General features: G+C 37.0%; 2 protein-coding genes across 3 annotated transcripts in view; one reads left to right on the top strand and one right to left on the bottom strand.

Annotated features, from left to right (window-relative positions):
* Positions 1–15,952, bottom strand: part of LOC135075643 (cationic amino acid transporter 3) — a 53,750-nt gene that overhangs the window by 24,211 nt on the left and 13,587 nt on the right. Inside the window, exon 1 of one of the 2 annotated variants that reach the window (XM_063970048.1) lies at positions 4,583–4,699. The exons of the other annotated variant lie outside the window; for it this stretch is intronic. The gene's annotated coding sequence lies outside the window, so the exon portion shown is untranslated. Of the gene's footprint in view, positions 1–4,582; positions 4,700–15,952 lie in introns of those variants that run through there. 2 annotated transcript variants of the gene reach the window in all.
* Positions 11,863–15,838, top strand: LOC135075397 (high affinity cationic amino acid transporter 1-like). Its single transcript, XM_063969842.1, has 4 exons — positions 11,863–12,028; positions 14,625–14,753; positions 15,248–15,403; positions 15,765–15,838. Exons 1-4 carry the CDS (start codon positions 11,863–11,865, stop codon positions 15,836–15,838), a joined length of 525 nt encoding a protein of 174 aa, XP_063825912.1.

Genomic DNA, 15,952 nt, shown 5'->3' with positions numbered 1-15,952 from the left:
TTTACAATACAGCTAAATAACATCTTATTTCTAATAATAATATCAGCAAATTTTTGAAGATTTTTGTGTTAATACAACTTTTTTTTATAATTTTTATGAAGAATGTTATTTTTGTACCTTATGTGATAATGTAAATTATGTGATAATTTTGGTACCTTATCACGTGCACCCGGCATGGTCAAAATAAATAGGTATACCACTGGCTCTTAATGACGTATTTAATTAATAAAGTGTGAGAAAATGCAATTCAATTAAAATGTAATTTACAAATATCATAAGATCACTTTTTTTTTATATACTAAGAAATAATATATTTTTTGAGAGATTTTCCCCTTTGCATCATTAAGTACCAATTAGCTTACCTAGTTCTTAATATTAAGACAATAAATTAAAGTAAATATCATCTTTAAAAAAAATTAACATAGATATAAGAATAGCTGAAATGTCAAAACGGCCACAAAAAAATGATTCTTACTAAGAAATAGTCGATAATGTTGACAGTAACATTGTTCAGACAGCTCCATAATTTATTTAAATCTAAGATTATAATAGATTTGAATATTGCTAGCACTTAAAACTCAATTTATTTTTTATAAAGAATTTGAAATAAATGTAGTAATAAAAACAACCATGATGTAAACAGTGCCGATAACAAGATATTTGTTGTACAACAAACGTAACATTTTGTCTGAAAATCAGTCGCTTGAAAGTGGATAACTAAGTGCCTACTTCGATAAGGACTAATGGACAAGTTGAAAACATTAGATTTCACTAAATGGGATTAAAATATAGACCAAAACTAAAAACCCGGTGAAGTTATTTTTGAAATCCATAAAGAAATGGCTGAGAGATTAATTATTTAAATTACCTCTATATTTTCGCGTGGAACTTAAAAATAGGCGGTGCCGTGATGTCAAGCCACCTGTTCAAGTTTCAATCACAATGCTTACCACCCCTAACGCATTGTCGAGAATGACACTATAATGTCAAAGTCTTCTTTTTCTTTTTAAATATGGTCAGGTCTTGGATATCACAAAAAAGGTTACACAATTTTACTAAGAAAGAATCTTGAGTGACCGTGGCTGAAAAATTAAAAAATACTAGATTTAAAAAAAAATGGATATATGATTGTCGTAGTCACGAAGTAGTCACTTCGAATATAAATGGCGCGAATTTTGTTATGTGCAACTTTAGGGCCCTGTAACTTTTGTATTTGTAGAGATATTTTCATGATTCTTTCACAATTATTATCAGTTTTACTTATATTTTCAAGTTTTATTAAAAGAAAAAAAATGGAAACTTGTCTATTCCGGCTTCGGGCGTCTGTCCTGTTTTTGTCGCATTTCTATGGAGGCGTGACAAACAGTCTCCGATGTTGCGTTACTCTTCTTCACGAAATTCATTAACTGATTCGATTGAGTAGGTAATTGATCAAGTTGCTTAGTTTTTGCCAGGAAGCTATCGGCGAGATGAATTAGTTCACATCGCTTCCTGCTCTGGGAAACTAAGGGGGCGTCCATTAATTACGTAAGACTTTTAGGGGGGAGGGGGTCCAGAAAAACCTCACTTAATCTCACGTGGGGGAGAGGGGGGGTGTCGAGAAATATCACGTAATTTTTTTCCACAACAAACAGAGTAAATCCTCCGTCTGCATTTGTGAACACAGGCCCAGTTTTTAGATCCGCAGTTTGCTACCCATGCTTAAATATTCACAAAATGTAAACTAATAGTTAAAAATTGTTCTAAATGTAAAAAAACTGGGCCTGAATTGTTTTGTTTTATCATTTCAGTTAATTTTTTTACGCAGGTCGGTTTTTTTTGTAAAATGTAATACTTTCAAAGCATGGATTATCTCATTTACATTGCAAATAGGCATTTTGGAAAATCTCACGTGTGATTAAGGGGTGGGGGAGGGGGTCTGCCAAAATCTCATGAAATCTCACCAAGGGGGGCGGGGGGGGTTCAAAAATGGCCAAAATTGTCTCAGGTAATTAATGGACGCCCCCTAAGGCCAGCAGTAACATAACAATAATGATCTCATTTTGTGCTTAGATTTTCTTTTGCCAATTATTTTGGTTATATAGCCTGACCAGGAACATAAAAACCCTGGCATAGAGGCGCCTCAATTGCATTTGATAGTGCAACACTGAGTACAGTCGTACTTGTGTTAAATTAATAGGCTAAATTTATGTACCAGGATTCAGGATTACGGGCTAATTTGATATTTTCATAAATTAACGAAAAAATATTATAAAAGGTAACCTGGTTTAAATAAATTAAATGAAACCATCTATCGAGATAGTAGGATTAATTTTATTATTCATCAATAATCAAATTCAGAACTTGAATATCAACTGCAATGTCTGCTCATTAACGCTTCAAACTCGGTACTTCTTTCCTAATTCCATAAAATTCAAAACTTAGAAAGTGACAAAAAACTTTAAAATAGGTAGTTGAAACAAACTACAGCTAATTTTCATAGTGGACTGTACTATACGATAAACATGTCAGTCAATTTGACAACCTTTGTCGGAAACATTATTCAATGAAAATATTGTCCGAACCCTTAGTATTTCTCTTCGACAAATACATTAACACATTGTGAACCACTATTCTTTCACGACTATAAAAATATTTTAGCAATTTAATTCACAAAATCAATTGCACACATTTAAAATAAAGTTTGTTTACACTTTGACAGCAATAGACTGACATGCAAGGTGACATGTCAATGAAGTTTTCAGTTACTGTTGCCATTAAAAGAAATTAGTACCATTAGTTTTCCGCAACATGGCGAGGGTTTTTATGTTCCTGGTCAGGCTATAGTAAGCCGTATTCTCATATTCGTTTATATTTCATAACATTGTAATAAGTTCACATGCTAATTATTATGAATAAGTTTCCGTTCCGATACATGGCGTAGATGCATAGATATGTTATACTCGATGCGATGAGACGACGAAAAAACTGGTACTAATTAGGTAATGCAAATAATACAAATACATTTTGGAGGAAAACTTTAAGTTGTTATTCTTAGGGGTTTTTAAAGGTTTTTTAATGACCGCCATTACTAATGGACGACATCCTTGCGCCTTGTACCTAACATACAATGATTCGACTGCGTTTATACAAGTACTTATTAAGAAATGGTACATCAACAATACTAATAACTACAGATTGTAAGACAGCATGACAGTTGGAAAACCCTTTCTTTCCTTAATAATCAACTGCAAACTGATGATAATAAGGTACAATAACAAACTGCAAACTATTAACGCAGAGCTTGAAGGTTGAAGGACTTCGGCCCTTTTAATCTAACGTTCAAAACTAGATTCGCTGGTATGCATCAAGCATCAAGGTCTACATTGGTTTAATTACTTAAATTATACTAAGTACATTATCACTGGCTTTAATCTGTGCTTAAATTTGAATTGAGTTTTGTGCTTATTACAGAATAATAATAATTACGCGTTTTGTGATTTTATTTACTAAGTACTATAGCGGCCGCCCGCAACTTCGTAAGCGTAGATCCCGTTTTACCCCCTTAGGGGTGGAGTTTCGTAAAATCCCGTCTTAGAGAGCACCTACGTTCTAAAAGGAACCCCCATGCAAAATTTGAGACTCCTGGCACTTGTAGTTTCTAGAGGACTTGTAGTTTGTAGAGGGTGTTAACCTATTTTTATATGACTGCTAAGCAATCCTTTCATGCAGATGTAAACAAAAGCCGATTGCAACAGGAATAACGGTTTTCGAAGCGTTATAAGATACAGCAACATTATAACTTCTTGATCCGCTATTTTATATTGTCGTCGATATTGTCGTCGTAAAATGAAATATTTTATTGTGGGGCAATGTCAGATTCCACTGCGAATTTTAAAGCGTTTCACTTTGCAGTGAAATAATTTTGCAAGTGGAATAATCCACTCCTTTTACAAAAGCTATAACGAATGGAGTCCAAAGCAACATGGAAGTACGTATACAGAATGAACCTGAAGTTTTTGAACGTATTTTCAGGACAACGCATCTGAGTATAGACTGAAGCCTTTTCATTCAAATAAAGTCTCAAAAACAAAATTGATATTGATATCCCATATAGTCAATGTTTTTAAGTATTTGAGTAGCAGAATAACTCATTTTGTTTAAGTTTTATCTAAAATCCAATGTATCCAATCCAACGTAGCAAAACCAGCCGCACGTTATTTCAGTTATTACCTTACACCTCGTGCCTTTAGAACTACATGATACCGGTGAGTTTAGCTGGATGTGCCTCCATCCAAATAATAAATAACAACCAACCGTTCATTTCAATGTTCGATACAAGATCGAATCTTACTTTTTACTATTGCCTAAACGCAAGCGGCGAATGTGATCGTCAAGGTGAATTAAAAACATAATTGGTAATTTTACGCACAGGAAATAGCCTACCCACACTTAAAACTCTATAAATGAAAAAAAAAGCAATGATCGTAGGCGACTGAAAACAAAGTTTTTTTTCAGGTTTTCATTAAGTGTGCACTTGAAAATTTTTCTGAAAATTTTAAATTTTCACTTTACATAAATAAAATTATAAATTAAAACTGACCTTAAATAAATCAACAGGTGTTCCAGCACATAGGAAAAAACACAATAAGTATCACTGACGCAGACGCGTGTCGATCGAAGGCAAGTCGCGTACGGCCGGCGCGTGCGCGTCCACTGAGCTAACTGCCGAAGGTTTTAGAGTGGTGCACTTCATTCATGGCATTTGTAGCTAGGCTGTTTGTTTTGACGGGCGATATCTCAATTTTTAAGTGGGGAATGTAAATAAACTAACCTACCTTATTTATGAACTAGCGGCCGCCCGCGACTTCGTACGCGTGGATCCCGTTTTACCCCCATCATCTATCTTATGCGGTTTAGATTTTTTTATACAACTGTTTTTTTCCCATAACTCCCGTTCCCGTGGGAATTTTGCAATATCCTATTGTAACTAAGCTTTTAGTTTACTAAGATACCTGAATACCAAATTTCAAGCGTCTAACTAAATTAAGCAGTTTAGATTTTTTATACAAAAGGATTTTCCCGTAAATCCCCGTTCCCGTGAGAATTTTGCAATATCCTGTTGTAACTAAGCTTTAGGTTTACTAAGATACTTGCATGCCAAATTTCAAGCGTCTAACTTAAGCGGTTTAGATTTTTCATACAAAAGGATTTTCCCGCTAATTCCCGTGCCCGTGGGAATTCCTAAGTATACTATAACCTGCCCAGGAGTACGAAGAATAATTGTACCAAGTTTCGTTAAAATCCGTAGAGTAGTTTTTTTTTCTATAAGGAACATACAGACGGACAGACAGACAGACAAAAATTTTTCTGATTGCATTTTTGGCATCAGTATCGATCACTTATCACCCCCTGATAGTTATTTTGAAAATATATTTAATGTACAGAATTGACATCTCTACAGATTTATTATAAGTATAGATAGTTAGGGCGCGCAATACGGCGAGTGTGCTGCCCTCTTATCGTTCATTAATTGTCTATTGGTAATTAGTCATAAAACAGTACATAAAAATTAAAGCATTACTTATTCATCCTAGTCTAGTGAGTAATTAAATAAGCACTGAAATTACTAATGATCTACCTAATAGTATTTAATACATTTCTATTATCTTTTCTACACAATAATTTATAGAAGTAATCCAAGAGGGTTTTTGGAAAAAAATATAATGATTTTTTCAGCAGATAGCTAGCTAGTACTCCTCATAATGTATTGAATCCAATTTAGAGTCAAATACCATTGCGTGAAACGTAATGGTGGCAGCCTGAAAGTATCTCTAATGTGTACTATTTTGCAAGGTAATTGTATAGTCTATTAAGGAAGCAATAAAAATATTGAGTATTGAGTATAGTCCGATGTGCTGTCCATTGAACGAAGATCTTGTAAAGTTGCCACTTAATTGACTACATATTATTACGTATTTCAAAGACAAAGATAATTGTAAAATAATAGTCAAGAAATCGTTGAGCAAGTGAGCCTGAAGTATATTGGTCCCATGGATTGTTTGATTTCATTGAATTTGAAATAGTTTTTTTTTTTAAGATTATTAGCAATTTGTATTGCCCAAATTACTAATAGTCCCGTTAGCCTCTCGTGGTAAGCTAAATAAGCTTGTGTTACGAGTGGGCTCACCACAATAGTCGAGCGGCGGTGGGATTCGAACCCGTGTTCTTTGGATCTCGAGTCGGCCAGTCCGACCCCTTCACCGTTCGGCTATAGTGGATTAGTGCTGATTAAATCGGCCATTTATCGTTTCAAATGGTACGATATTGCTGGATTCTATTGACGCAGAATGGTAATAAGTGGGAATTATTTGTGACAGAGTATTATACTAATATGATATGTAAAACACATAAAATTTTAGGTAAAAGGACAGTGCAATCATTTATTTGGTGCTTGTCTTTTTCCCTATTTTGACTCGCTGCTGACATCATACTTAGCTGTAGTATGTTTCAGATATTAATAAGATATGTAGTATGTAATATATCAATTAATAAATAAAGGTTACCTCCGGTTGTGGTTGACGTGGGACAAATTGTCTACTACTTAGTTGCGAGTTGCGACCATATTAATATTATATTGTATCCGTAGGTACTTAATGTAATATTAATTATGTTTTTTACGTTACTTGTAAACGTACATTGTTCGACGTTATGGATTTACGCACAACACACATATGACACACATACTTTCATCAATGGTTGATAAGTAGATAATTAAATATTCCCACGTTGGGTGCCATTAAATGGTCACTTGGTTCTGATAACAAGTCGCCATTCCATAATACATTAATATACTTTAAATGCCCATATTTATGGACGATTTAGTAGTTGGTTCCTGGGAGAAACTTCGTGTAGCAGTATACTGCAATTGACTGAAATGACGCGAAGACTACTCAGAGAATCGATCTCAATAAATTAAAAATTATATTTAAAACACCGCCGTTTCTCTAACAACTGTTTGAAGTTACTGATATGGTTGGTATGATATAATATTTAAAATCATGATTGACATCAAAGACTTTCTTAAACGCCTACACGAATTGGTATAATCAAATGTGATGCGCGTGAAATTGCTATAAAGAATCAAGAAGGCGCCCAAAAACATCACATAATAGTACCAATTACGTAAGGAAAGCTGATAAAAAATCATAATTAATAAGCATCATTGCTAAAAAATTGATCTTACTTACCTATTTTTATCGTGAAACTAATAATAAAATAACAGCATTGGAATGTATGATACATGTGGCAATTTATCTCCAATCTAATCAGAGTGAAGGTACTTTTATTACTCCGTTGATAACGCTACAAGAACAAGAGTCGAGTTTTATCAAATCTTGTTCTATTTCTTGTAGCTCGTGTGGTTATACTGCTACTTGAGAAGCACAAACTTAAGGATTGGCACATTACTTAACACTAAAAAAAACATAACAACCAAATTGAGAACCACCTCCTTTTGTTGAAGTCGGTTAAAAAGAGTTACCTACAGAACATTTACAAATGAGAGTCGAGAGCAGATATGCTAAAAACTTAACAGTACTTAGATGACTTCGTGTTCTGTGATAACATATAAAAATATTCCTTAATTAGAAGTGTTACCACAGGTGTTACGTAGTAGGTAACACAGACACACAGATAATCAATAATGGACATCGTAACTGAAAATAGTGAATAAAGTAATGAATACAATTTACTACATAAAATATGCTTTGTTAGCAGTTAATATTCGAGGAGACACGTAGTATCGTCGGCGTCTCTTATCAGATACGCTTTGATTAGCATTTGCCTATTATCGTACATTGTAAGGATGGGGAGAGTAAACACTTGTACTTGCATGCCGTATTCAGTGTATTTAAGTTTCTACAGGCCAAACGTGGGTACCAACCAACCAAATCGTCCCTTACATGACTAACTCTCTCATCTCAGTTTTGCCACTTTCTCAAAACTTTTTTTCAAGTTATTGTTTAGATACGTTAGCTACACACGTGTCTATAAGTTGAGAACCAATCTTCATACAGATTCGTGAGTTAGAGAAAATCGTAGACAGACAATGAAAGTAGGAAAAAATGTGTAGTCCTAACTCAAATCGCCAAAAGACTGAGATAGGATAGTTAGTCATACGAGGGACGAAATGTTTCATTAAAAATAAATATCGCATTTACAACATTAGTCTCGACCAGTTGCTTCGCCCGCAAGGATATCGACCAGTCAAAGAAGCTTAGGTAATTTAGGTATATTGCGCAAATAAAAATTCTAACTTGCCTACTTTATAACATAGTCTATTCTAGGCGAAGAAAGATAATACCCATCATTTAAATCTAATGGTAGCCAAGCTATGTCCTCCTTTAAGGTACAATTTATTTCTAAACGGTTTAGAAGTGAAATCACAACAAACATAGTCAATATGTTTATCGCATTCCAATTCCTTGTTGTACATAAAAACAGACATGGTTGTGAATAGTTCTGACAAAAACTCAAGTTGAAAACTGAACCGCACTTTAACGATGCATTAGTTAGTTTTGTTGGCGTATATTATCTGGAATTAAAAGCAGCTTGCATCGAGATAATAATACTTCCTTGTGTATAATATGTCTAGGTAAATCGTTTTAATATAAAATGATGATAAAATCACAGCGATGAAAACAAATTTTTACTTAACATTTTTTCGAAAATATCATTTCTTAATGGATAGAATATAAAATTATTTTAAGCCAAATATAAATTGTATTTATCGGGCGTATTGAAAAATGCATTTGGAATTCTCAGAAGTGTAACACATTTCCATGCCCCTCGGGAATGCATAATTTCAGGAGCGCGTGCGTCAGTCTGCCACAGATCAGCAAGTCTCCGCGCTCTTTACATACGATTAGAACTTTCTCTGGATTTCGAAATCCTCAGAATTCATATCGGAAAATCCTACATGTACCTAAACACAGGACCTTAATTTTCCTCAAGCAATGATGCGTCTGCGCCCGCAGTGCGCGCGCGTTTAAACAACTGAAAAGATCATTTGATTATTTTTTTAATCTTATCAAAGAAACCTCATTGTTATCAAGTGTTTAGTTTCTCCGCGGCACTTGCTGTGTTCTGTCATCACCTGTGTGTGAATCTTGAAAATGGTGCCTTATAAGTGATTTTTGTGCTTTGGGAATTCTATTTTGACCAACTAATTGTAAGTCCTGGATGACTCTCCTTTAACTACTGTTTATCATGTTCGTTTACATGTCAAACTTAAGTCGTTAAATTTACATTAATTATATTATTCATTAATTAAATGGCTCATTAACCAACATTTTAGCTGTTGTAAAATACTGAAAATGGTTCATAATGCTTGGCGCGAAAAGATCATGGTTAACTGTGTTTTGTCATTGCCTAATCGAGATGAGATAATAGCTCCGCTTATTTTAACGTGTTGTAACATAGCGGCATGTGACTAACTAGGACCTAAACTTTGAATCATTCCAAGAAAATCCAAGTATGTACCTACAGAAAGTACTACTTTATCATAAGTATTCTCTGAATCAACGCCTGGTGATAGATTAGAATATTTTTGTAGACTTAGTGCAATGATTAATTACAATCATTATTCATGACAAAACAAACTGTCTGCTTAATTTAATAATGTTTTATTGTATTAATGATTCAATTAAAATATCAATGAATTCTTTCAAAGTAAAAACCCAACCTAACCTAGATCTTTTGGTAGCTAAGGTTGCTGATGACGTCAAATAATACAAACGTGATGATATCTAAAGAAAAATTCGGTACAGATAGATATATTAAAAAAATATCGTTACAAAGATAGGTAAAGGCTGACTAACTAACAAAACAAACGTCATTGAAGCAAATGCATGTAATTCTGAGTGTGTGCCAAAATGTTCTTTCTATATTCATGGGATACACTGCTGTCGCAACGAATTGGTTTATCGAAATCTGTGAAAGATTAGCCAAGCATCCAAGAAGGGCTATCTTAGTGTATTTTGTATCTCAACAATGAATAAGCGACGATGTGGAATGAAAGGTTATGATCGCGAGAGATAAGATCTTACTGATTACCGAGATTCAGAGGAACCACATTTACTTGCTCTGATTATACCTAGTTGCTGCAAAATGTTTTTGCAAATAAAAATTATAATGCACAAATACCTAAAAAGTAAAAGCACCACAATTCCACTAAACTTAGTTTTTAAAATTCCTTTAATAATATAACTGTTTTGCATTACGATACCGTATGAGTTTACTAAAGAGGTTATTTGGACTAGTGAGGTATTTACATAAGTAATCTTATGTAAATACTTATTTGTTGTATTCATCATTGATTGTAAAAGGATAAATTATGACGAAAAGGGAACCCTCTTTTCCCCAGGTTCACTTATAGAAGATAGCAAGGATAATGCAATTGGAAAACCCTCTAACGTACCTAACGAAATAACTAATGTATTAAAATTTGTTAACACCATTGTATAGGCGACTTATCCTCTATTTGGATCTATGTATTTAGATTTGATTCACTGAATTTGTTTCAGTTAGGATGTAAGTAATCATAAGTTATTGTTTGTTCTCCAGAGTAGCAACACCCGTTGGCCAGATGCCCCTGCTAGGCCGGGCGACAAATGGCGGGCAAATGGCGCGCGTTTCGACAGCCCCTGCGGCGCAAGACCCTCGAGCCTGACCAGCTGGAGACCAGCCCTTTGAAGAGGTATGACGAACCCGTACTGTAATGGCTCCTTTTTCATCAAATGTAATCCATAGGACTATGCAGTTCTCATGAACTTGCATGTTATTATCTGTTGTATATGACTGTTTGTTTACCAAGGGATTCGCCTCGGTAAACAATTTTAATTAAGGGACTGATGCGTCAGTCATATCATTCATCATAGACGGTGACGCAGGCAGGGTTCATATTTGTGCCCCCCATTAAGCGGATCTCGCCGTTTAGGGATATCCACCGTAGGTATCTTGGTCGTTTCTAGTACCCAAGGCGATTACCACTAAGGCCTCAGCCTCGAACTTAGCGGGCAGCGGGGCGGCGGCGGCGGCGGCGCGGGAGCGGCAAAATCTTATGCGTAAAATCAAATAGACCGGTTCTCGAAAACAGCGAGCAGGGCAACGAGCGGGCAGCGGCGAGGGAGCGGGCAACGAGCGGGCAGCGCACTCCTTCTTTTGCCCACAATAAATCAAGCGTTAGGAATAAATTTGAATCGAAATAAAATTGTCACCGTTGTTCAGACATTTCGTTTGCGAATAAAAACAAATATCTCGACAACACAACCCCGAACACAACACTTCGCCGCTAAAGCGCCGCGCGAGCTGCCCGCTTGTTTCGAGAACGGGTCTGCGTTGCCCGCCCCGCTCCAGCGCCGCCGCCGCTCCCGCCCCGCTGCCCGCTAAGTTCGAGGCTGAGGCCTAAGCGATAGAGGGAGCACCCCAGGGTTGTCGTAGGTTTGAGCTTCCCACCAGTCAAAACTCGCGATTATGAGGCAAACGCGCTTTTCCAGATGCCAGAGCTACTTCAAGATACCTTCTGTGGATGTGTGATGTGTAATCTATCTTGTAAGTTTCTAGTGCCAAAAGTGCTGACCACTAAGCAATATAGGGAGCACCCCAGGTTTCTCGTAGGTTTGAACTTCACAGCAGTAAAAAATCGCGATTGTGAGGCAAAGAATGCGCTTTTCCAGATGCCAGAGCTACTTCAAGATACCTTCCGCGGAGGGACATCCTATCTTGAAAGTTTCTAGTGCAAAAAGTGCTGACCACTAAGCTATAGAGGGAGCACCCCAAGTTTGAGCTTCCCACCAGTTAAAAACTGCGATTGTGAGACAAATGCGCTGTTCCAGATGCCTGCGCTACTGGCAGGTGGCGGCGCTGGGCGCGGGAAGCACGATGGGCGCGGGCGCGCACTTGCTGCTGGGCGCGGCGGCGCTGCAGGCGGCCGGCCCGGCGGTGGTGGTCTCCTTCCTCGTGGCCGGCCTGGCCGCGCTGTGCTCGGGTGAGTGATATATCCTGTACTAGCGGCCGCCCGCGATATCGTACGCGTGGACCCGTTTTACCCCCTTAGGGTTGGAGCTACGTAAAATCCATTCTTAGCGGATGCCTACGTCATAAAATCTAGCTGCATGCCAAATTTCAACCCGATCCGTCCAGTGGTTTGGGCTGTGCGTTGATAGATCACTATATCAGTCAGTCAGTCGGTATCCTTCCGTTTGGCCAAATTACTTTTCGCCAAATTTCACTTCGCAAACAACTTATCGCCAAAGTTTCATTTCCCAAATGAACTTTTAGCAACTGTACTTTTCGCAACTAATTCATTTGGTCAAATTATCATTTGGCCAAATTTTACTTGGCAAATGTTTACATAGCAAATGTTTTATTTTGCCAAATATTATATCCCAAATAATTTGTTTGGTCAAATTGACACTTCACATCTTACCCACTTACCCACCGTTACCCACAAATCAAAGCATAAGGCACATGACATGATCATGGTTTTCACAAGAATTTTATGTAAAACAAAGAGATTGCAGAAAATAGTATGGTTGCAGAAAGTAGGTATTGCAGAAAATAGTAGGTTAGGTTAGGTTAGAACAGTGACCCTTAACGCGCGAAGGCGAGCGAACGAAGCGAGCGAAGTGAGCGTGCCGCGGCAGCGGCCGCCGAGCGCTAGAATCACCTCTTTTGTTAATGAATCTTTTGGAAATTTCGATAAAAAAAATGAAATATGAAAATTAATTCAGAACAAATTTTATATTAACTACCCGCTAAACGAAATAATAACCACAAGCGAATTTGTATTCCATTCTATGCACCAATCAAATTAGGGGTCATCCATAAAGTACGTCACACGTAAAGGGGGGGGGGAGGGGGTCGACAAAGTGTGACATGGTGTGACAAGGGGTGGGAGGGGTCCTAAGTTTCGTGACATCACATTTCAATTGTTTCAGAATTGAATTAATTTCGGAACTGCTGTTTTAATTTAATAATTTTTCGATGTGAAATTGCAATACATGTGACGTCACACTAGGGAGGGGGGGGGTCTCAGAAATGTGACCGCCTGTGACAAGGACGGGGGGGCCTTAAAAAATCATGAAATTCGTGTGACGTACTTTATGGATGGCCCCTTATTTTGTAAATAGTTTATCGTGAAATATTTTTGCCAAATGAAACATTTGGCAAAACATACTTTGCCAAATAATAATTTGCTAAACAATAATATGCCAAAAACGACATTTGCGAATTAAAAGTTTGCAATGAGTTGTTTTGCCAAATGAAAATTTGCGAAACGTTGTTTGCGATGTGATAATTTGGGAAACGTTTTTTGGCCAAACATTAGTAATCCCAGTCAGTCACCTTTGAGTTATAACATATTATTATTTAGATTTTATTACAAGTAAGTAATAACCCTTTGTTGCCCGTATTACTACCAATCTTAGTTGTTATCTGGTGAATATGCCTGAATGTTGTCTTCTTCTAGGATTCTTGTTCCGCATAGCTTCATAGTCATAAGCGTTTATTGCATCATGTTGGTATAGATGACCCACGCTGAACTGTCCCACCAAACTCAATGACAGGGGGGCGCTACCATCGTTCAACTACATGGTTTCCAACATGACAAAAATCTGAACCAGCGATCCGGTATTGACGGTGGCGCCCCACTGTCAATGTCATCGACAGGACAGTCCAGTATTTTGGAACTATACATTTGGAGATACTTCAGAACTAGGAACTGACGACACAAGCGTCAACACGACGTCATTTAGTTTTTTTTCTAGTTCAATGGCTCTAACCATTGAACTAGCCATTGAATTATGCGTACCATTATATCCAGAGCAACAGGTCTACCTGTTGCTCTGGATATCATGGTACGCTTACCAGCATAATTTGGAAATAAAATGGTATATTGAAACCTCTTACTTCATAATTTCGAGCTATTTATTTTCAATTATAGTCATCGTGACGTATTTGTGCTTTATATTTTCACACGCGTTCTGTCTGATGACTAAACATTATCGTCAGGAAATAATCAGTTTAATGACAGATCGGATAAGATTATGCAAATAGCATTTCGCAGATTTTTTTTCAATTTAGATTACAGTTTTGTTGATAACCTATCTAGGGGCAAGGGTTTTCAGGTTGTATTACAATTTCAAGATCAAGGCAGGCCGTCTTATATCTACTGTCTCATCCCCGATCTACCTATTTGATCCTGAATATGATTTCAAAGTAATTCCTTAGGAAACATGTTTTATTGTTGCCTTAAAGAGGTTTTAAGATCAATGATCGATAACACAATCTCGCAATTTGGTGATTTGAATAATTATTTTATCATAATTATCACAAATACCAACAGACTGCATTTTTTGGACTCTTGCATCATAATAATATACAACATGTCAGTGCATTAGTCATCCACAAATCCGCTGGCTGAAAGTTCTAGCTAGTTTTAAATAATTTATAGCTCTCGAGTTTATGGGTAGGTAAAGTGGACTAATTTCAACGTTCATTCATTACCTAGCCGATATTTTTTGTAATGCTTGATAGTTAGGTGTTATTAAGTTTAAAATGGTATCTCCTCGTGTTGTCTCCAGGGCTATGTTATGCTGAGCTGGGCGCGCGAATACCGCGGGCGGGCGGCGCCTATTCCTACGCTCTCGTCGCGCTGGGCCAGCTGCCTGCCTTCTTCGTCGGCTGGCTCAACATATTCGAGTCTGTGTTCGGTGAGTTACATCGAATATGGATACATTCAAAGTCAAACGCACAATAATCGATTTATTATTGTAAAAATGTATCGAATTTAGTATGTAACGTGCCCCTACATCTATGGTGCCGAATTAGAATTACCTATATTTTTCTGCTATTACATAAATCATTAGCTCTTTGTTCGTGCTTTCGACTCTGCTGCTAACCTTTATAAATTGTTATCATTTACTACCACTTATGAAACACACTAAGGCCCAGAACAGACGGTGAAACGCAACTGCAACTTTCTGATGATTCTGATGAATGAAACTGAAAGTTTCAAACTGGTCGCGTCATGTGTGGTCTCTCAACGGACGCTATGGCAGAAACTTGATGCAACTCAAAAGTAACTAGCAGTTGCAGTTTCATTGCAGTTGCGTTTCACCGTCTGTTCTGGGCCTAAGACTTTTCAGTCTTCTTACAATCCTGTTCAAACTATGATTCAAAAATCACATTTTCCGTTTGTTTTCAGCTACAGCGAGCCTGGCCCGAGGCCTGAGTATGTTTGTGGACTCGGCGGCCAACAACACCATGTCCGACTGGTTCACCACCACCATGCCCATAAACGTTAACCACTTCTCGCCGTACTTCGACCTCTTCGCTTTCCTGATCGTCCTTGCCTTAGGAGGTTGGTATTCAACATCACATTACATTCGCCGGCTGCTGTCTTTCCGAACACTATAATCAAAGCCTTTTCAAGGCGAGAGTGAATAGGCACTTATCATTTACAGGGCAGATATTTTATTTACCATCTTAGACACTTAGCATCGGGTGCGATTGCTGTCAAACACCTGCCTTGTTCTGCATATAAAAAAAAAATCACTTTTTGATTTTATTGACGAACGAAGAGAGAGTTAAATAATATGTACTGATCGCAGAAAGTCTGTAGCTTGATAATCAAGCTAAATTAATTAGGTAATAGTTTCGCAATACATTTATGTCATCTTTGTGAGTCACTTGATCGATTGTTCTCTGTAACTAACGGTTAGGCCGCGTTTACACTGGCGTGTATAAAGAATCTCTAAATGTGCAAGCTTTCCGCAAGTTACTTAGAGACCAATAGCCGTTTCTAGACGACGATGACGAAAAAGTTTATGTGTACACGTCAAACGTGTAATTTGATATGATGCAAGTGTTATCATCATCATTTCAGCCACAAGACCTGTTTTTTTTTTAA

Source organism: Ostrinia nubilalis, chromosome 10 (assembly GCF_963855985.1).
Source record: "Ostrinia nubilalis chromosome 10, ilOstNubi1.1, whole genome shotgun sequence".
Lineage (NCBI taxonomy): Eukaryota > Metazoa > Arthropoda > Insecta > Lepidoptera > Crambidae > Ostrinia > Ostrinia nubilalis.
Note: the sequence above shows the minus strand (reverse complement) of the source record. Positions and strands in the feature narration are given on the sequence as shown.